The sequence below is a fragment of the Indicator indicator genome, chromosome 4, assembly GCF_027791375.1.
Source record: "Indicator indicator isolate 239-I01 chromosome 4, UM_Iind_1.1, whole genome shotgun sequence".
Taxonomy (NCBI): domain Eukaryota; kingdom Metazoa; phylum Chordata; class Aves; order Piciformes; family Indicatoridae; genus Indicator; species Indicator indicator.
In genome coordinates this window covers 46,336,879-46,359,532 of record NC_072013.1, presented here as the reverse complement: position 1 = coordinate 46,359,532, position 22,654 = coordinate 46,336,879, and the positions used below count along the sequence as shown (strand labels likewise).

The window sequence follows — 22,654 nt, the reverse complement described above, 5'->3', positions numbered from 1 at the left end:
AGTGCGCAGACTGTATTTTCACAAGCTATGACTGGTGTACAAAGTGTATGAAACAGAGCCTCACATATGTCAAAGAAGATGCCACAAAGATGCTAAAAGGAGCAGAACATCTTCCGTATGAGGAAAGGCTGAGGAAGCTGGGGCTCTATAGCTTGAAAGAGACAGAGGTGACCTCATTCATGTTTATAAACATGTCAAGGGCAAGTGTCGGGAGGATGGAGCCAGGCTCTGCTCAGTGATGTCCAATGATAGGACAAGGGGCAACGGGTGCAAGCGGGAGTGCAGGAGGTTCCACCTGGACATAAGGAAAAACATTTTCACTATGAGGATGGCAGAGCACTGGAACAGGCTTTTGAGAGAGATTGGGGAATCTCCTTCTCTGGAGCCATTTAAAACCCACCTGGACACATTCCTGTGTGACCTGCTGTAGGTGATCCTGCTCTGGCATGGGGGTTGGACTGGGTGATCTTTGGTCCCTTCCAAACCCTAATGTTCTGTGATTCTGGGATCACCAAATTACATTAGCAGCTCTTCAACTCAAATTTTTGAGTAAAGATATGGCTTTCCTACAAGTTCTTAAAACTGCTGAAATTATATTCTTTGACTACAGGTGCTTTGAAGCATCTACAGAATATGTACAAGATTTGAAGTCTCAGATTTTATATAACAAAGGTTTATTTTAAAATCATGCAGTTAAAGACTGTAAAAATTATGACCACAAAGTTTAAAGTTTCCTGTTTGGAAAAAATGGTAAAAAAAACCCCAAAAAAACGCAAAAAGTATTTTTGTAGCAATATTTCTTAAGAAGCTGTCAATGGAACATACTCTTCACTGGACATAACATTTTCTATTAGTAGATAAAAGTAATGAAGTACATCCAGGGAAAACATTCAAATGGCATTGAAACCATTCCAGCTTTTATTATTAGCAAACATATTACCGTTTAACAATTGTGATGTTTATTTCAGTAGATTTATTGCTACAGCAAATAATACTGCAATATTATTCTACTGTGCTCATAGCCATCCAGCTTAATTATTCCAACTATAAGCATTTTCAACATGTTTCCCTGTATTTCTGCAAGAAATACGCTTCAAGGCGACAGATTAGAGTTAAAATTTGATTATCTGGTTTTAACAAGAAACAAAAAAGGGCTAAAGCAGGCTAATCAAAATGCACAAAGGTCAGAAATTCCAGTATTTGGAACTTACCCAATTATCATGAGCTTTTTTCTCATGTGAAGTAATCTGTGAAAAAGAGACATGCATGAGATCTTTATTCATCTAAAGAATAATCTTGAAAGTATATGCCTTTAAATTCATAAACCTAATATGTGTGGATAATTTGTATTGTTTTAATAAAGTTATTTGGTGATCTCTATGAACTTGTATCAGTCAAGACCAGACAACATAAAGAATCCCAACACCAACCAAGCCCGACACCAACCAACAAAGCCCCACCCTCCCCAAAACCCCTGACCCCTCCAACAAACAAAACAACACCAATATGTCCCCCCCCAAAATAACAAAAATAAGACATTTTAAAATAAAAATAATACAAAATAACTAAAAGGAGGAGAAATAAAAAGGGGGAAGGGAAGGAGTAGGGTCAGAAAACCCCACCCAACAAAGCCAAGCCAAAGGCAGTGTCATCACCACCCAGCTGAAAGTGGCATTTCAATTGCAATGGCATCCCTCCTACTTGGCACAGATGGTAACACAAAGCACGTACCTGATTCTGGTAAGAACGAATGGTTCTTTCTAGCTCTTCTTCAAGATCTTTTGCTCGCTGTCTGTAACAAAAATGAGGATTTATGACATCGTAATAAAATGCGTAGGAAAGTAATTGTAAATACAGTGAACACAATGGTAAACATAAGGTATAACTAAGATTATTTTTATCCAACAGACTGTATTACACAGAATCATAGAATGTTAGGGGTTGGAAGAGACCTTGAAAGGCCATCAAGCTCAACTGCCCTGTCAGAGCAGGATCACCTAGAGCAGGCCACACAGGAACACATCCAGGTGGGTTTTCAATGTCTGCATAGAAGAAGACTCCACAACCTCTCCAGGCACCCTGTTCCAGTGTTTTTATCACCCTCACAGTGTTCACCTGGAACCTTCTATGCTCTAGCTTGCACTCGTTGCCCCTTGTTCTATCACTGGACATCACTGAGAAGAGCCTGGCTCCATCCTCCCAATACTCACCCTTCACATATTTATAAACATGAATGAGGTCACCTCTCAGTCTCATCCAAGGTAAAGAGACCCAGCTACCTCAGCCTCTCTTCATAAGGGAAATGTTCCACTCAATCATCTTTGTGGCTCTGTACTGGACTCTTTCAAGCAGTTCCCTGAGGTCTTTCTTGAATTAAGGGGCCCAGGACTGGATACAACATTCCAGATGCGGCCTCACCAGAACAGATACAGGGGGATGAGAACCTCTCTCAACCTGCTAGCCACACCCCTTCAAATACACTTAGGTCCATGAGATACATTAAAATTACAGTGGAAATTCTAGACCCTAGCTTAGTGCAAACAAAGGGAGGAACCAAAAAAGCCCAGCATCTCCCCAGCTTTTCAGTGGTCTGTGATCACAATACAAAGGATATCCCTCCAAACAAGCCCTAACAGCAAAGGGAACTCAATTAGAGACCTACTTCTACTACTGCATTAAATCTAATATATCAAATGCAATTAGCATTCTAATGGAAGAAAAGTTGCTAGTGATAGCCCACACTCAATTTTAACTAAGCAAAAACTCCGTTAGGATGCATTATCACACACAAGCTAGCATGTAACACACACACACCAAAAACTACACAGAAGAAAATACATTCACTTATGCTGGTGTTTTTATAGATTCCCTACTGCCTTTTGTTCACTTTGGAACAGCAACTAAAACTGTAATTACCTGTAGCTGTTTAGTTCTTCAGCAGCATGATTAATTTTTTCATCTACTTTGGAAAGCTTTTCTTCCTTCTGTAGGCGTTCTCTCTCCTCTACTGTCAGCCTCCTTCAAGGAAATTCAAAAACTACAGTTAAGACTCTTCCAAGTCAACAGTTTTGTAGTTGGTCTGCCAAGAAAAACTTTCCCAATAACTGAGGTGTGATGAATACATGATATCAAGTGGCATAAACAGCACTAGTCTGTATTCATATTAGTTTGTTCAGTTCGTTAACAACCTCCCCAGTTCTACCCATATTATTTCATACATTACAACGCTGTCACTTCTTGGTTTATCTTTGTTTCTGTACATGCTTATGAAAAAGTCCTTAAGCAATATACTTCTGCTTTCACAGAAACAGTCTGTATGAAGTTACTGTGATCACAAAAGGACATGAAGGTGCAACACGGTCACCATCACAGAATCAACCAGGTTGGAAGAGACCTCCAAGATCATCAAGTCCAACCAATCATCCAACCCTATCTAATAAACTAAACCATGGCACTAAGAGCCTCATCCAGCCGTTTCTTAAATACATTCAGATCTTCACAGTCTAGAAAACTCTGCAGAGCGTTATTCAAATTTTCAGTAATCTTCACCACCCCGAAATCCAAGAGTTACACTGAAATCAAACAGTAAACTTCGAAGGTAAGAAAAGGAAGCAGCCACCTGTGTAGTTTCATTTCATTTTCTTGATAAAGTTCAGTCATTACTTTCAGTTTCTGCTGAAGCTTTTGAACTTCGCTTTCAAAATGTTCATTTTCAGATTGCAAGGAAGCTTGTTGACTTTGAAGGCTTTCTATACGTTCTGTCAGAGTTGGAGATAATTACATCAGGATAACACACAATTAAAAAAATTAAAATATTTGCAATATTTTAGTATATAAATGTGTAAAACCCTTGGATCCTTTGTCAATTTAATAGTAGAGGCAATAATAGGTTAAAATATTGCATTACATTACACAAATAGAGAAGTAGTATTGCTCCTCTTAGTGGGAAACCAGCAACTAAGCTCTTGCCTGCCACACACTGCAGCTCTTGAGCATGCACCTACCCTTTGTTCTAAATTACCCAGCTACTTTGAAAACAAGGCAGCTGGATAATTCACAGTATAAGTTTTCATTTAGGGCTGTTTTTAATTATTCTAGTAAGTGAGTAAAATCAGAACCATCTACACTCCTGCAGATTTACCCATGAAGGCTTGCTGCATAGCCTGAAGAAGTATCTCAGATTTGTCAAACTACCTTGTTTCTCCAGATTAAAATCAATCATATTCCTTTTCCTATTTATTACTTTGGAGAATACACCAGCACAATGAGTCAGTTTAAAGGACTATCAAAACCTGAAAAATACAGTTTAACAGAGCATTGCATCACCAAAATGAAGCACAGTACATGCAAATGTGATGGCTACTCTGCTGCTCTTATCTATGAGAGCAAGAGCTAGTTAACAGTATTTTGAATTAAAGTCGGAATGTCTCTGTTCCATAAGGTTTAATTCAGTGTGCCCTACACAAAGGAACAAAACCAGAGCAATATGCTTTTAGTTTCAATTCTCTAAATGCAGTATTTTGGATTTTAAGAAGTGTTTTGTTTGCACCCACTACAAATTAGTTAAAATTAAGCAACCATTTTTAATAGATGGTTTTTCAATTTAGATTAAAATTTCATTGTTTTCTACCCTGAAATGTATAGGTATATTTATTAACATCACTTTGCTCATGTAGTTTAAGATTGTACAACTTAACAGTTACAGACTCTTCCAAGGGTACAAGAAAATTTGCAAGTGGTGCTTTAGCAACTCCAGTGGCTTTACCTCTAAAATCAAATATTTAAAATGGCTTAACTTTAACTCAAACAAGCATTTTAAAAATCAAGTAGAGGTATTAATGTAAACTTAATTCAGCAACACCATTTTATAAAAGCAGCATCTTCTTAAAGGGCAAAACATTTCATTACCTGTAAGTTCTCCTTTAGCTTTATTTTCATCAGACAGTTTTGAATACATTTGGTCTCTTTCTGTTTCCAGGGTCTTTAAACAAGCATTTAACTAGAATCAAAGAAAGAAAGGGAAGAAAAAAAAGGCATTTTAAGATTACCAGAAACCATTTGCAAAGACAAAAAAAAAAAATCTAATTAAACACTAGAAGATGCTGAACTCTGTGATATTGGTATGTGCAATTAAACTTGCCATAAAAATTACATATATTCCCTCATTCCCCACTCTTCCAGCCACAAGTCTCTTACAATCACATACCTTTGCAGCATAGATCAGTTTCTTCACAGTTCGTTTTTGCTGATCATCTGATGGACAGAATAGAACACTCCATCACAAAAAGCACAACAAGGTTTGTGACACAGCTTACTATTGTTTTGCTTTGTTTTTATAAAAAAGCAATCCCCAACATATTGTGATAGGCATATTTGAAGGAAAGCCAAAAAGGTTGGGGGATGATGTGCCTGTATTCCAGTGTTGTTGGCCAGTCAGATTCAGCATGCTCATCTTAGAAGTGAGATGCCAAACGCACGCTGTAAGATTTACTGTGATGTGCTCTACAGTGAAATGACAGAATCATAGAAGTGTCAGGGTTGGAAGGGAACTCATGGATCATCCACTTCCAACCCCCCTGCCATGGGCAGGGACACCTCACACTAGATCAGGTTGCCCAGAGCCACATCCAGCCCAACCTTAGAAACTACCAAGGATTGGGACTTCCATCACCTCTTTGGGCAACCTGCTCCAGTGTCTCACCATCCTTATGGTGAAGAACTTCTTCTTAAGGTCTAATCTAAATCTCCCCTCCTCTAGCTTGGATCCATTCCCCCTAGTCCTATCACCACCCGACACCCTAAAAAGTCTCTCCCCAGCTTTCTTGTAGGCCCCCTTCAGATATTGGAAGGCCACAATAAGGTCTCTTCAGAGTACTTCTCTCCAAAACTGAACAGCCCCTACTCTCTCAGCTTGTCCTCATAGGAGAGGTGCTCCAGCCCTCTAATCATCCTCACAGCCCTTCTCTGGACACAATCCAGCAGCAAGAAAAGGGAGGAAGGTTCTTCTGTGCTGCTGTTTTGAGGGGACCCACATCTACAACCATCTCATTTCAGTACTACCATACTGCCCTCAAGAAATAACAGCTGTGTTAAGGATAAGGAAGCAGAAATTAGGTTCCTAGGACCCACAGGACTACTGCTGTGAGGAGCTTCAAGAACAAAACAAAAGCAGGGTTTCCCCCTAAAAATGTTTGAGAACCACATAGGCTAAAGGCACACTGCACACAGGTGATTAGTGATAGACACTTCTCACAGTTAATCAGTGACCGAACAAGAGGGAATGGCCTCAAGGTGCAACTGGGTAGACTGGACATTAGGAAAAAAATTTTCACAGCAAGAGTGGTCAATCACTGGAATGGGCTGCCCTGTAAACACAACCCTGGGTGTGTTTAAAGGTGGGCTGGATGTGGTGCTTGGCGATATGGTTTAGGGGTGAACCTTCCAGAGTAGGGTTCCAGGTTGGACTTGGTGATCCTGAGGGTCTTGTCCAACCTGAATGTTTCTGTGATTTCTGTGAAGAGACTAAGCACTGAGTGCTTAGTCCAACTTCTGTAGAAATTTATAAAGCTAATCTTTCCACTCTCCTGCAAGTCTGTTGGTTCTGCAGTTCTAAAACATCTATTAAAATTAACATTTAAGATGAAAAAGCTATACAAACCATACCTAAGTGCTCTCCATTCTCTGTTTCACCCTTTATGTCTGCATCCCAGTTATTATCTTCAGTGTCATCATCTTCTCTTACAGCTGAACTCCAGTCTTTCATCTTCAGTAAGTACTGTGTCAGCGACTAAGAAAACGCCACCAAAAAAAAAAAAAAAAAATCACAGAAAGTAAAATAAACACTAACTATAGAAACATAGTTACCATTATGATTACTTTTTCAGGATTTCTGTCCTATATTGTTTCCTCAGTAGATTAAGTGAGCTCCATGAACAGGATTCGAGACATCTGACATGTCTTCTACTACAATACATACTTGCAGGTCAAGAGGTGTGCCCTTGTGAAGGCTTTATGCATGCTTTTAGCATGCACAAATACACTCCCAACTCCTGTGCTCCAAAGTAAAAAAAAAAAAAAACAACCAAAAAAAACCCCACACTTTATCAGAACTAGAAGTTTTTCCTTATTTATCATGCTGGCCTCCAAGGCTATCAGACTGTTCCACTGTGCTGCTGAGCAACCTTTTTTTAGCTTAGCAAAAAACAACACATCTGAGGATAGAGACGGCAAACAAAAACCCAAACCAGCTTAGTGCATGTTAAGACAAAGAGAGGTTGTTAAGACTCTTTTGCAACAAAATTATTATCACCAAAGTTATTTGATTCAATGCCAGCTGGCATCATTTACCTTGATTTGACTCTCTTTATTTTTCAGTACTTCTTCTATATCTGCTTTAGATGATTCAAACATCTTTGTTTGTTCGTTTAGTTCACTGAATCGTTCACCCCATCCTTCAGCTTCTTGCAAAAGCTAAAAAGGGAAATACCAGATTAGTGTGACTGTCTACTGCAACCATGAGTCCAGAACGAACAGTACTTGAGCCTGTCATGTACATTATTGATACATAAGCCCAATGTTAACCTCTCCCCCATCAGTAAGAATTAACAGACTGCATGACACTCAACCCCCAGAGTTGGAAAGTAAGACTTATGTGTTATTGTTGAGTTGCTTTAGCTGCAATTGCTCTCCACTGTAGGTAGCTGTTAGGATATTTTAAAGCATTTCTAAGAACAGTTCACTTAACATTCCATTCAATTTAACAACCCTTATGTGACAATTGCAAGGGATATAAAATAATGACAGTTTGTTTAACAGCTACAAACATTGGAGAATGGATGGAGGAGAACATTCATACCCCAGTATGCACCCACACTTCTGAAACTGTACATGGGTGTTTTCAACCTGGAAGAGGTTGGTGAGGTAAGGGATACCAGGAAGCTTTTTAGACAGCTATTGAAATTCACATGACTTGCAAAACTCTATTATTTCTCCTACTCTCCTCCATATCTCTTTAATTTAAAAATTTTATTTTTAAAAAAGCTTCCCTGCTAATGGAAGTCATAGCAATTGCATGTAATTAGCACCTACTAGCACCCATCTCTGTAATTAACTGTGCTTAACTAAAGCAGGGACTCCAAGGTTACATTTTGCAGACAACCCACAGTAAAATCTCATTCCACAGAAGTAATTTACAGCAGGAAAGGAATCAGTATACTTAAGCACCAGTTCATTAAGAATAACTGCTGCAACATACTAACTGGCTAAATCATGCCTTCATCATATTGTGAAAACAAAACTGAACTGATACAAATTTCTATTACAACAAAGCATGCAGTACAAGAACATGGGGTACTGTACAATAATTGGTTCAGCGTCTGTCAACAGCCTACTGCTTCAAGTTGCACACCAGGCAATCAATTTAAAAGCAGTGAACGTACAAAAGGAACAACTAGACTGAGCAACAAGAACTTAACAGCCAGTTATACTAAAAATAAAACCAGAAAATGGTAGTTAAACAGGGGAACTGCCATGCAAATAGACAAGCAAGCCTGAACACTATTTATCAAAGATAAACTAGAAGGCATAAAAGGTATGTGACTAAAATCGGATGAACCCCACTTGGCACAGAACTGTACCTTTCAAGCAGTAAAAGCCACTTATGAATTTGCAGCATCATGCAAACTACATGGTACAAAATACTCTTTATGCTAATACTGCTCAGAAGATGTACACAAGAAACTACTTTCATTATTAATTGTCATCCTCCAAGGGACGCTAAATTTTAAGTGACTCCTCCTTCATGAAGCCAAAGAGAAAATAAATTGACATGACTTCATATACCTGTAAGAATTACAATATAGAGAAATACCACGAGTTTGCAATAAGCTAAAGGATTGTATATTTCTCATGTTCCTACAAAAAGCAAAGCACAGAAAGCTTGGATTTCGTTAACAGTTCCCTTGTTCAAACTAAAAGGCCCAATCCTCTCTCTGACACATCATAAATCTGTGACAGCACATCTGTTGCAACATTTAAGCTATGATGTGCCAGAAGATTGACCTATTAGTGTAAATAGACAGAAGGTAATCTAGTTTCTGTGATCAAATAACACCTGTGTTACCTTTTGAGCATAAGTGAAATTCCATCTTAAAAAAAAAAAGAAAGAAAAACAAAAGGGATATGGATATTCTTATATAGCAAACTAACTCACATGTTTACAATTGCCTCATAAGAGAGAACAAAAATTAGCAAAACAGGCACTTTCTCTCTTTCCTGATCTGGTTCTATTAGGTTATTTATCTACTAAAAAAGCATAGCAAAAAACCCAATATACACAAATGCTCCCAAATTGCAGAAAATTTTAGTTAACTGAGTTTTGTTGCAAAGTGTAGAAATTTGAGACTAAATAGTGTGGTTGAGGAACTACTATACCCAGGCTATTTTATCTGGAAGGGTTAAAAAAACCCCAACCAACCAAACAAACAAAAAAAAAAAAAACCACCACACCAAAAACCCCAACCTTTATTTTTATCTAGGAACCTGGCAAGTTAATTACATTCTGAGAGTTGCTTTCACTGACTTTCGTCCTGAGTTTACTTGATATAAAATGACTGTCTATAAATTGTAGAGTGATTATCAGCACTTAGAGTAAGAGAATACTATTTTTTAATAAAGAAGGAAAGAAGATTCTTTTCAAACACAAAGAAGTAATCGTATTATTTGTTTGAACTCAAGAAATTACCAGAGGGGAAAGGAAAAAAAAAAACAACTAAATATCCCTATTAAAATTTTTGTACACTGCTTCTCAAAATTTACTACATGCTGTCCCACTTGAAGTAAAGCACCAAGACCAGACTTCCCTTCCACAGAAGCAAAAGGATGTACAGACTAAAGGAATCATAGAATCAACCAGGTTGGAAGAGACCTCCAAGATCATCCAGTCCAACCTATCCCCCAGCCCTACCCAATCAACGAGACCATGGCACTAAGTGCCCCATCCAGTCTTCTCTTGAAGATCTCCAGGGACAGCGACTCCACCACCTCCCTGGGCAGCCCATTCCAATGGCAAATCACTCTGTGAAGAGCTTCCTCCTAATATCCACCAGCCTATACCTCCCCTGACACAACATGAGATAACTTGAAGATAACCCTTGAAAGAAAATGATTCTCAGGCAACTTCAATCTCACACTACTAACATCCAAATCTGCTTCTCCACTAACAACATTTAACAAAATTGTCTTGTCTTTTTTTTTTTAATCTCTGTAGTCACAAACACGTGCTCCTCCCAAAATCAAAGAAAAACATGAAATTTTACTGATGAGAATTATGCAGGACTGAAATACTCCTGCTGCAGAAACTCTCTATTTCCAGTAATCTTTTTTCTTTTTTTCCTGAAACAGTAATTCTGATATGCACAATGTTTTGACAGAGGGGATTAAAGCACTTTCCAGCTTTTTATAAGACTTCACCTTGTACTTCTACCCTATTACCCACTCCTGTAAGATTATCAGTGACTGTTCAGACAAGGAGATCATCAGTTAGTCAGAAAATAAGCATATACCCATAAAAAACCCCAACCAAACCAACCCTCCAAACCCAAAAAACATTCCACAGAACATTTAATGTTCAGAGAGAATATCTTTCTGTTAGGAAAAGAAAAAAGGATTAATTTCATTGTAAAATTAGATATGGCACAGGACAATTATATATGATGAAGATTTTCAAATAACAAGCATTCTTTGGGACCTGACTATGGCACTAAGAAGAAACAAACAACTACAATTTTGGGAGTCTTTTCTGTCCATTTCTGTCATTTTACCTATCTTTCCATTAATTTATCCATAGTAGCACTACACTAAGTTTTTGCTTGTGTTTTGCATGCTGCTCTACAGTTTCTTAATTTCTTTTGTTTTGTGGATCAAGTCTAAGCATTTTCTCTCTGCCTCTGGAGAGGATAGTAGCTGTGTACTTCCTTAAATCTTTCCGCTTTCCTTGAGGACTCAGCAAAATTTTCTAGTCTTAATTACTATACACTCTTTCCCAGTGAACTGTATCCAAGTTTCCCCACTAATTCCAATTACTAAATTCCTCCTAAAACAGCACTGGTTTAGACAAAGTTATTCCAACACAAAATTATTTTCAAGCCACATCCTTTTCGTCAGTTTCATTTACTAGAACATGCAAGGGGTATTAACAAACACCTTGAGGATGAGCTCACTGGGGCAGTATCTTAAGAGATTAAAGTATTTCTGAGGACAATTAGGAGTAACCTACCTGCTTCTCACTTTCCTGGAGATGGCAGTTTTCATCTATTGCATCTTGAAGAGATGTCTTGAGTCTCTCTGTATTAATCTGATATACTTTTAGGGTGGACTTGGCCTAAGCAAAATAAAAGTGTGTTGTTTAAACAGTATAGGTGAAGATCTAAATGGGTCAGGATGGTATTATTAGACTTATTCTTAGGTTTTCTATGTTATACACCTCATGTTTTCCCTACAACTTCAACAGTTCTTGCTGACTGTAGTTTTGCCACACTGTGGAGTAAAAGGCTAAAGACAAGATGAGGTAACTATTTCCCAATAAATGCCAGTCACTGAACAAAATTCGAAGTTGCTAAATCAAGTTACACAAAAGTACTAAGCCTTACAAAGTCTTTTGACTTACTCAACATATTATTTCTGCACCCTTAATAGAGAAAAAAAACCAACACAACACAACCAAACCACCACACTCTAACTACAAGGAGAACAGAAAAATTGCAAACAGAAAAATGAGGACATACCTCATCAATTTGTGACTGGATGGACTTTGCTTCACTCTCTAAAGACTCCACTCTTGTCTGAATTTCAGCCACCTGAAAATTATTAGTTGTCATATAGCTCCTTCCACAGATTTGACTGAAAAGGTCTAGGCAATTAATAAAGTTATTTTAATTTTAAAACTGAGAAAGTTCTACTGCCAAATCAGTAAAAACAGCTTTTCTTCTTTTGGGTATTTTCCTTGGTAAGTGTCATTTTTCTAATAAGTTACAGGGAATATGAAGGGAGACAAAGCAGGAGGATGTAGGTTTTGTTCCCAAAAAACCCAAGGAGAATAGTTTGCCTTCTCTAGAGACAGCAATTTGATGGATTTTTTTTTTTAATAGTAACAATGGCAGGATTCTGTTTATTCTTACCAAGTTATCACTTTCTGATTGTTTAGATTCTTCCTCTTCCAGTTCTTTTTCTAGATTCTCTATTTCTCGCTTGAGCTCCAAATTTGACTTGTTCAGTCTTTCATGCATTTCCTAGATCAAGTTATGACAGTTAATATAAGACATTTGACATTAATTATATATGAAGCTGACAGGTATGTTTTAAATGTGACAACAAAGTACATTTCACAAATTTCACTGTATCAAGGATAAATCTCTAGAGATTCTTGCATGGTAACACCACCTGTAACAATTAGATCTATAGGACCTGAGGTACAGAACAGAATTAATCTATTCAGAGTTTTTTTGTTACACTAGGTATTGGCTTACTTTTTAGCCCTTACTGATATTGAGTGTATGAATCAAATGCTCAACCTTTTATAAAGTCCTTTACAAATGTATTCTTAGCTTGGGGAATAAAAATGTAGTGCAATTTGTTTACAACTGTGCTTCAGTATTCTACAGAATACTAGATTCAAATTTTAATTAAATCAGATCTAAGAAAAAAATATTTTATGCACTAGTGTCTCTCTCCCTCTCCTAGTAATAAGTGTAAGTTACTTTGTAAAGAATTAAGTATTGTCTAACATGCCATTTGCTCTTCTTTCAATCATTTTAATGCAATTAAGACAACTTCTCTTAATTTAAATACCTTGCTTCTATGTCATTTTCAGTAATGCAGACTAAAATAATAACAATCATAAAGTAACCTTCTTAAATAATACATAACATTATATAATAAAAACAATATATAATGTATAATATTTTATGTAAATAGTCAGTAAAACAAGAATGCTCTTAATTAAAACAATGAAGGTTCAGGGAGTTTTGACTTGGATTTTTTGTTGTTGTTTTTAGTGTGGGTTTGTTTGTTTGTTTTTAATATAGGCAGCATTTTCCTGAAATACTGCTTTAAATTGCAGAAATAATTTTCACTTATCTTCTTACCTCAAAAAAAGATGCATCTGTTGATTCTCTCATAACATTATTATCCTTCAGAGACAATTCTAGATCTTCAAACTGAGGAGAAAAGATGTCAGAATGTATGTAAAGAATTGCTTAACTAATAGCATTAATTTATGATGCTCTGGTCTGGAACATAGCCACAACATAAATATTCAAAAATGTACCTTGCTGGGAATCAGAAAAACCTTAGCCCTAGCAGATTATCCCTATGGCATAAAACAGAGACATTTTCAAATAGTTCCCAGTGCAATACACTGTATTATGAGAGACAGAACTTGCCAGCACCTTATCTGCACTTAAAAGGTACTGGCAGAAAAAAAAAAAAGGGCATTTGAGGAATCACTTTTGAAAGTTTTATGTAAGTTTAATACTTTTAAATACTTGATAAATTGAGCCACATCTGAAGGCAATACACAAGGACCATTACCTCTTTTTTGCAAAGGCTGAGTTTTTGAAGAATTTTGCATTTGTCTTCAACTAGTTCAGCAATTTTTTTGGCAAGCTGTTTTTCCCTTCCTAAAGAAAGACAAACAGTTGTGTTGCAATATCCAAATAATGAAAAAAGGGAAAAAAAGACAAAGAAAATCATACTAGATAGTATGAAAAATAAGCTTACCTACATAAAGTCGACTTCTGACCTGAAACAAAAAGAACAAACACTGAATGTCTCATCAATCACTCTTTCATAGTATCTGAAAACTAAGCAGTGGTTCCATGACCAATTTAACCATGGAACTTAAAAAAGGAATATAAATACAGGCTGCTGTTAAAAATAAGCAATTGCATCCTCTGCTTTTACCCCTTTCATGCCTGTGTGTTCAGCCTGTCCTCTTCCCACTCTAATTAAACAAAGAGGGGAAAGGAAGTTAGTTTTCACCTGGATCACTTTTATAACACACTTCTGAACAATCATCACACAACCATTACTGCCAACACAAAGTGATAGTCAATGTGCACAGTCAGAAGAGTAAAGAAAGGGGAAGGAAGGGGAAGCTCATCATGACAGCTCAGAATTAACTTCCTATGAGGAGAAAAGACCCATGTTATAATGCGAAACAGGACTGTAATAAGGGTTTTACTTGCTGGGTATTCTGCCCAGATGCAACTCAGTGTGAAGTGCCAATCAGCAGCTGCCATATGGGCTAGAGTGCCCTAGAACCAAAATCTAACAAACTGTGGGACAAAAATTGCCACAAATGGCCTGGAGATGCAAAACTTGGCTGAACTCATAAGGACTTTTAAACACACCGCTCCTCTCAAGGCTGAGTCCAGATTATGTGCCTAATGTAACCTCCTAATGTTTTCTTCCTTTTCCCTCCTCATTTAAAGCTATGGGATGGCCAAGGAGTTCAAGTAATAGAAAAAAAGAGGGAAAAAGTCATAAGCACACCTTATCCTATCACCCCCCAAAAAAACCCAAAACCCAAACCCCATTACTTTTGAGTAAGTAAACTAATTAATTCTTCAAAGAGCAGTCAGTGAGTTCCAAGTATGGATGACTGAAAAAGCTATCAAGAACCTCTGTAATATCTCATGCTTAGTGACATGTGCAGGTGGAAAACAGTACCAGCATTGCTGCTTGACTGACTTCAGCTGAAACACCTCTTTTGTACCATCTACAGGGGATGCTGCTAGAAAACAGAAGGCTTACCCAAATTACAGATATATGCATTTACACAAATACAGATCCCTTTCCAGACAATCTGAATTGCTGCTGCAGAATAAGATCACATTTTTGCAGATCTAACCTGATGTTAGAACCCGAAAAACGCAGTTGCTCACATATGAAAATCTAAATCACTATGCAACCACTCTTCAAATATGAGCATAATCACAACCAGTGCCAAAGTCACACTCTATGCAAAAAACTAAGCAAAAATTTCAAGTACTGAACCATGGCCACTGACCCTACTTCACTAGCACAGAGAGTATGGTAGGCAGCTGTTACTTACTCAGATCCTTACTTACCATAGAAGACAACCCCTACCTCAAAAATATAATCTGATTTGTGCATTAAAAGGTTTCAGTATTGCATTTCCCAAAGTCATCAGCTTAGTGCTCATGAGCAGCACACAACAAAATTGGTTCAGTGTTCCAGTAAATAGAATCAAGGTCCCTGTCCAAAGAGTTTTAAAATACCTTTCTTGATGGGAATCCACATGAATTTTGCTTACTATTACCTTTAAAGACCTGAGCTGGTCTAGCTACAGCCAGGGTAGTCACAGACACATCAATATATGCAGCAATAAATACACCCTATGGAAAACCTCTATATCTCACAAAAATAGTTTAAGGGCTAACTGGTGTAGAAACTAAAAAGAAAAACAATAAACAAAACCCAAAAACAACCAAGCCTTACTACAATGAGTTCCACTACATTTCCTCTAATTATAAGTCAGTCAGTACATATTCAAGCACTTAATGTCTTGAAAAATCAGGCTTGATTTCAATTTCTATTTTACCAGGATTATAAAATTCAGTCACAACAGTTTTAAAACTCTGAAGCATTCCGTATCTTACATGGGGTTACAATTTAAATTCAAACCATTAATGCACTCTACTTATCTGCATGTAATCTGCACACTTACTGATTGATAACTTCTATATAGGAACAAGAGCACTGTAAAGGCTCCAACAACGCCAGCACAAATCACTATTTCCCAGGGGAAACCATACAAATCAGGACCAGGTCTCATATCTTCAGGCAGCGAAGCCACAGCCTGAAAAATAAAGTGAAAAGCTTCAACCTAAGGGAAAGAAATATTTTAACAGAAATAGACATTTTATGGTTGACTTAAGTTTCCTTCTAAGGCTTGTATATGGATTTTTTTCCAAAACTCTGAGAAAATGGTTAAACAGAAGTCTTTGACTTTTTAAACTCCATATTTACCAAGAAAAAAACAAACAAACACACAAAATTTACAAGAAGATGTGATGATGGCTAGATAAAGCTCTGAAAACTTTTCCTTCTGAGCCTACTAGTTATGGCAAATTCTCCTTCGAGCTGCTTACATATTTCACTCTTAAAAGAATCAACACTAATCTTGATTTATTGATAGAAAATGTTTAGTAGAAGAACCTGCTCAACCAACTTCCTGCTAAAATAACATACTTAACGTAGTCAGTGATGTAACACACGTTTGTAAACGGCTATCATTATTTTCTCAAAGATACAACCTGCTCACATTTACTGCGCGCGAACTTATGTTTAAGAACTCAATACTTTGCAGTGAAGTCTTCATCTCGATTTCTTTAACAGAACGGCCAGACTATCCACACCTCAAGTCAAGAGGGGTGTGCGTGAAATCAGGGAGCATTCGTCACGCTGGTTTGGGGTTCTAAGACCTCTGTTATCCTCGAAGAAACAGCCACCTTCAACAGGACCCCTACGGCCCGGGGTCTCGCCGGTCCCGGACGCGCAACTCTCGGCAGGCAGCCGGGCACCGACGCACGCCGACAAGGTACGGCCCAGCAGAGTACCGCCGCTGTGCGTGCCGGTGGGGGGCCGCTCCTCTGACCGGAGCCCCTCGCCACTCCCAGCAACACCGTTTCCCTCCACGCCAAAGCGCCGCTGCGCCAGACCCCCGCCCCGGGCGGAGGCGGGTCCCGCACTCACCTTTCGCGCCCCTTCCAAGGCCAGCCCGCAGTAGCGCTGTGCGCTTTCCCGCAGGCCCAGCCACAAGCTGGCAGCGGCGACCTCCGAAGCATCTCCGCGGCCGCCGGCAGCCATCTTACCGCGGGCGGCAGCATACGACCCCACTACTGCGCGGCCACTTCCGGCCAGACGCTTGACAACCGGCCTGTACCACTGCGCGGCGGGGCGACGGGGAACGAACCACTACCGCCGCGGGAAGGGGGGGATAAACAGCGTGGACATAGGTGGGAGCAGCTGTGGGCGCCCGATGAGGGTGGCACCACTGCGACCCGAATGGGGAAGCTACACCACGGCTGAAGCGGGGGGGGGGGGCGGGGGGGGGGGGGGGGAGCGGGAGATACAACTGCTGGGCAACGTGAGAGGGCGAGGCAGCGCGCACCGGGCCTCACCTCCCTGCCATGGCCCAGATCGGCAGTGCCTCACAGACGCAGCTGACAGTTTCAGAGCTGGAGCGTCCAAGGGGTAGGTGTGCCTCAGGGGTGCCCTCTCCTCTCCCGCCCCGCGCAGCCGTCCGGCGCTGGGAGGTGCTACTGATCTAGGGAGCCCCTTGGCCACGAACCTAGAACTCTTCCTTCTTGAAATTAATAAGGGCAGGGAAACTCACCTCCCGTGTGCTGTCGGCCGCCTCCATCCTGCGCCCGCGCAGCACCAGCTCTTTACAAAAATAACACTCTGGGCAGGATTCCCGGGCAAAGGTCTGGCTCCAGGCGGGCAGACGTGCCACATGGCCGCTCGCCTTCCCTGGCGGGGAGCTGGAGCTGACATTGGCCCGGCGGGGCGGGGCCGGGCAGGGGCTTTAACAGGTGGAGCAGCGACTGCTGGCGGCCGCTCACCTGCGCAGTGAGGCCCTGGCGGTACAGTGCGCAACGACCTGGCCCGAGCCGCGTTAGGCTTCGCAGTCTCGCAACGTCTTTTAAACCAGATTGCTTCGGCTAAGTTTCTTTGTTAAAAATTGACCCTACCAGGGCTGCAGGCATACAGAGCCACAGAATATATCTGGTTGGAAGAGACCTCCAAGATCATCCAGTCCAACCTTCGACCCAGCACTGAAGGGTCAATACTAAACCATGTCCCTAAGCACCAGGTCCACACGCCACTTAACTCCTCCAGGGGTGGTGACTCCACCATTACCCTAGGCAAACGATTCCAATGTTTGAGAACCCTTTCAGTGAAGAATTATTTCCTAACATCCAGCCTAAACCTCCCGTAGTGCAGCTTTAAACCATTTTCTCTAGTCGGGTCACTTGACAGAAGAGGCTGCCCCCTCCTTGTTCCAGCCTCCCTTCAGGTAGTTGTAGAGTGATGAGGTCTCCCCTCAGCCTCCTTCAGACTGAACAACTCCAGCTCCCTCAGACATTCCTCATAGGCTATGAGCTCCAGTCTCTTCACAAGCCTCATTGCCCTTCTCTGGACGTGCTCCAGCATCTCAATGTCTTTCCTAAAGACAGAACACGATACTGAACACGATACTCAAGGTGTGGCCTCACTGGTGCAGAGTACAGGGGGATGATCACCTCCCTGTTCCTGCTGGCCTTGTTGAACTTCGTGCAGTTAGCCTTGGCCCATCGATCTAACCTGTCCAGATCCCACTGTAAAGGTTCCCTACCCTCTAGCAGATCGAAACAGCCACCCAGCTTGGTGTTACTTTCAAAACTTAATGTGGGTGCCCTGAATCCCCTCATATAGATCATTAATAAAGTTATTAAAGAGCACAGGCCCCAGGACTGAACCCTGGGGGACATCACTAGTGACTGGGTGCCAGTCAGATTTAACTCCATTTGCCACCATTCTTAGGGCCTGACCAGCCAGCCAGAGTACGTTTATCTAAGCCTTGTTTCTGAGTTTCTGACAGAGAATGTAAGGGAAGGTGCAAGAAATAGTAGCTGCAATGCCACAGAGCAGTGGATTCTTTTTCATCTCTGTTGGGAGTTAAAGTAATCTTAAATTTAACTCTTGGGAGTTACATGCCTTAGTTAACATGAGTAACTAACTTGCTTAGCATAAGTAGCTAGATTGCTTTAGACCACAAGCTGTAGCCTAGAGGTTGGTGAACTCAGTCTGAACTCTTTCTCAGTCACAGAAAGAATAGCCAGGAGTAGTTTTGTGTGTATATATATATATCTATATATATATCTATATATCTGTATACATACATACCCTGATATATTGTAACTAGGCTAACATAAGGAGATTGTATAAGTAATATTAATAAAGATTGTATGTTTTGCAATATGAATTAGAGTGACTCTTGCGATCAAAGGAAGAGGAACTGCAATTCAGGGAAATGATGAAAGAGACCATTCTCCCTGGAATCAGAAAATAAGAATGAAATCCAGGTGCAGATGGAACAAAAGATTATGACACTGTGTAAGTAAAGTCACCTACACCAAAACTCCAGTCACTGAAGAGAACAAGTAACTGTTAAACACTTTGAACACAAGACAGACACTTTTTGTGTGAACAGGTGTGTGAACAGCTTATGTATGAGATTGTGAATCAGAGGGAAATAACTCAGGGGACCCCTTTCTAGAGGCACCCAGTTCAAGCTGACCGTGCTGATATAACATTCTGTTACTTCTTTTTATGAGATTCAATGCCTGAGAGTCTGCTTCAGGAAACCAAGGGTTCAAACTGCACCTTTTTAACAATATCATTCACTAACATTAACTCTACTTCTGTATTATTTTGGGTTTAGGTTTGGGGGTTTTTTTGTGGATTTTTTTTTTGTGTTGTTGGTTTTTTTTTTTTACATAACTACACTTTTATTTTATTAAGCATAGACTAACTCAGTTTTTACAATGCAAAGTGAATGACTTGCCTGTAAAGGTGGTACCCCCTAAGAGACAGTGAGAGGTAGAAGGTGGAAGTGGCTTTTTTAGCTGTATCAAAACATACAGGAATGAGTTTGGTCATAGTGAACTATCAATGAGCACTGAAATTCAATCTGGTTCATGAGGAATAAAAAGCAAAGCTCTTCAGTTTTCGTCAGACTCTGTGTAAATACCCTGGAAATCAGAAATTTATGGGGGTCTTAAACTTCAATTAGCCCATCTAAAGAACAAGATAAACCCAGAGATGTGGCAATTTTCAAGGTCAGTTTGGAAACTTCAATTAACCAATCTAAAGAATGAGATAAACCCAGAGATGTGGCAGTGTTCAAGGTCAGGTTGGAGCAACCTCATCTAGTTAAAGGTATCCCTGGTCACTCTAGAGGGTTTGAACCAGATGGCCTTTAAAGGTTCCATTCAATGCAAAACATTTTATCACTCAAAGCACAAAAATTAATGAAGTTTACCACATTACCCAAGACTACTCCTGTTGGAGGGGACAATGCAACACCATCTACCTTTTCTCCCGTTCCCCTGGCAGCATTGTTTCTTGTGCAGTAATATCCAGTAAGTTCCACCTCCGCTCTGTGTCTATAGTTTGATATTGAAAACATCCCCATAGCAATTACCTCATTTTGAATGTATATACTTGCTTTAAAAGGTTTTTTTTTTCTGGTGAAGAACTATGGGAATTTTTTTGGCCGAGGGGGAGGTGTCAAGGCTTTGAAATGACTTTTTAAAAACAATAGAAGATTTCACCTCAACATGAGGAGAAACTTCTTTACAGTGAGGGTGATGGAGCAATGGAACCACAGGGGGGTTGTGGAGTCTCCTTCTCTGGAGACTTTCAGAAGTCACCTGGATGCATTCCTGTGCAGACTGCCCTAAGTGATCCTGCTCTGGCAGGGGGATAGGACCTGATGATCTCTTGAGGTCCCTTCCAACTTCTGATATACTGTGATACTGATTATTTTACTTGTTCTAACCCAAAATTTTTTCTTCTTTTTTTTTATCTGTCATGGAAATTAGAGGTATCTATGAGTTTCATTTTAAAGCAAACCACAAATGTTGATATTTTGACCACTGAGATGTTTCATAGCTGTTCTGTAAAAAACAAAACCAAACCAAACATACTAATTTCATTAGGTTCTGCAATGCAAACAGCTGCAGCAGATGAACAGCAGCTAATGACATTTATTTTGTTCCATCTTTACCTCACTTAGCATGAAATACCCCCAGAGGCAAGGGGAGTGCAGAGGGTTTATTTTAAAGGATCTTTTTTTCAGAATCCTCATTGCAGAACATAGCCAATAACTGGTTTAATTTTGCACTAATGTCAACAATATTGAGGTACTAGAGCTTGTCCAGAGAAGGGCAATGAGGCTCAGTGAGCCCTGGAGCCCATGGCCTGTGAAAAGCATCTGAGGGAGCTGGGGTTATTCAGTCTGGAGAAGAGGAGGCTGAGGGGAGACCTCATCACTTTCTACAAGTATCTGAAGGGAGGTTGGAGTGAGGACATGGCAGCCTCTTCTCCTTGGTGGCAAGCTACAAGAGCAGAGGAAATGGTTACAAGCTACTAGGGGAGGTTTAGGCTGGATGTTAGGAAATATTTTCTCACTGAAAGGGTTCTGAAACATTGGAATGGTCTACCCAGGGCAGTGGTGAAGTTACCATCCCTGGAGGTGTTTGAGCAGCCTGTGGACCTGGTGCTTAGGGACATGGTTTAGTGTTGACCCTTCAGTGCTGGGTTGAAGGTTGGACTGGATGATCTTGGAGATCTCTTCCAACCAGATACATTCTGTGATTCTGTAACATATCACATTAAAAAAAAAAAATCTTACCTCTTTGATAATACTCAGCACTGCTGAAAACCCGGATTTTATCAATTCCCTGATCTCAGAAGCATTCAAGCACAGAAGTATCTGATATATCCATCCTCCTTCTGGTTTGTTCATAAGGGAAAAAAAGGGTTTACATTACAATTATCAATTTAACATCATTCCAACTAATTCTTTCTAAGATTGCAAATTTATTTTCCTTAAAATGAAGAAACTTAACACTTACCATTATTAGGCACATAGCTCTGCATGGCAACTGAGACAGGCTGTGTGTCATCAAATGGAGAGTCAGCTACTGAATTGTACATTTTTTCTTCAGGATTTCCTGAATGTTGATCACTGTCTACAGCTTCGTCCATTTCATGTTCTTTCTCTGATGTTTCTTCTAGTAGCTTCCTTCTGCCTATCCCTACAAATAATTGCGAAGGGAAATAATGCTTATTTTCAGAGGATTGAACTTGTGCTCTCTCACACACACAGACACACTTTTATAAGATACTAACCTCTACAGAGATTTTGAATTTTTTAAAATTTATTTCCAAACACTAGGATGCTAGATCAGAGTAAAAATATAATACAGATTTATGATTTAAGAAAGAATTGGTTCAAATAATGGTCTCAGAACAGAGTTTGGAGGATAAAGGCTTAAACAAAACTAGTGATATAGTATAGTAATTAAAATCAATGTTCGGGGAAAAAAAATGCTTGGTTTTAATAGTTAGCCTATCTAGCTAGCCTATCTTTTGATAGTTAGCCTATCTAATCCCTGTTCAGGATTAGCAGGGCTCTTTCTTATATTCAAATACAAGTAGGAAAAGATTTACAAAAAGGACAGTTAAATATGTGATGTAGGATTGAAGTTTTACAACTTCACCCAACAAGGTAACAAACTCCATTGTGGAATACAAGATACCGCAGGCATGCTCATGCAGAAGTATGACTAAGAGCACCTATATGCCTAGGTTTCAGTATCAGAGTAAATTTCCTGAAGCCAATAAAATACTGCTTTAAAAAAAAACCCATACCTTGCTTACCCTTGTAGAAACAAAAATAACAATTTGCAAATCAATTAATTTTTAATTCTGTGCTTCAAGCCGCTGCTGACTAAAGATACCCATCACGAATAGTCCAACAATCAAAGCTCAGGAGGAGTAACTGGCTCGTAAACTGTTA

General features: G+C 39.6%; 1 protein-coding gene across 1 annotated transcript in view; it reads right to left on the bottom strand.

The window, feature by feature from the left end:
• Nucleotides 1-22,654, bottom strand: part of MIA2 (MIA SH3 domain ER export factor 2) — a 40,166-nt gene that overhangs the window by 9,797 nt on the left and 7,715 nt on the right. The window contains exons 5-21 of the mRNA XM_054400478.1: nucleotides 21,708-21,890; nucleotides 21,485-21,585; nucleotides 15,749-15,880; nucleotides 13,777-13,798; nucleotides 13,588-13,676; nucleotides 13,143-13,214; nucleotides 12,177-12,287; nucleotides 11,784-11,855; nucleotides 11,276-11,380; nucleotides 7,348-7,470; nucleotides 6,664-6,787; nucleotides 5,207-5,253; nucleotides 4,909-4,999; nucleotides 3,620-3,758; nucleotides 2,917-3,018; nucleotides 1,732-1,792; nucleotides 1,212-1,247 (exon numbers count right to left, since the gene is read on the bottom strand). Of these exons, the coding sequence (XP_054256453.1) occupies nucleotides 1,212-1,247; nucleotides 1,732-1,792; nucleotides 2,917-3,018; nucleotides 3,620-3,758; nucleotides 4,909-4,999; nucleotides 5,207-5,253; nucleotides 6,664-6,787; nucleotides 7,348-7,470; nucleotides 11,276-11,380; nucleotides 11,784-11,855; nucleotides 12,177-12,287; nucleotides 13,143-13,214; nucleotides 13,588-13,676; nucleotides 13,777-13,798; nucleotides 15,749-15,880; nucleotides 21,485-21,585; nucleotides 21,708-21,890 (1,610 nt within the window). The remainder of the gene's footprint in view (nucleotides 1-1,211; nucleotides 1,248-1,731; nucleotides 1,793-2,916; nucleotides 3,019-3,619; nucleotides 3,759-4,908; nucleotides 5,000-5,206; nucleotides 5,254-6,663; nucleotides 6,788-7,347; nucleotides 7,471-11,275; nucleotides 11,381-11,783; nucleotides 11,856-12,176; nucleotides 12,288-13,142; nucleotides 13,215-13,587; nucleotides 13,677-13,776; nucleotides 13,799-15,748; nucleotides 15,881-21,484; nucleotides 21,586-21,707; nucleotides 21,891-22,654) is intronic.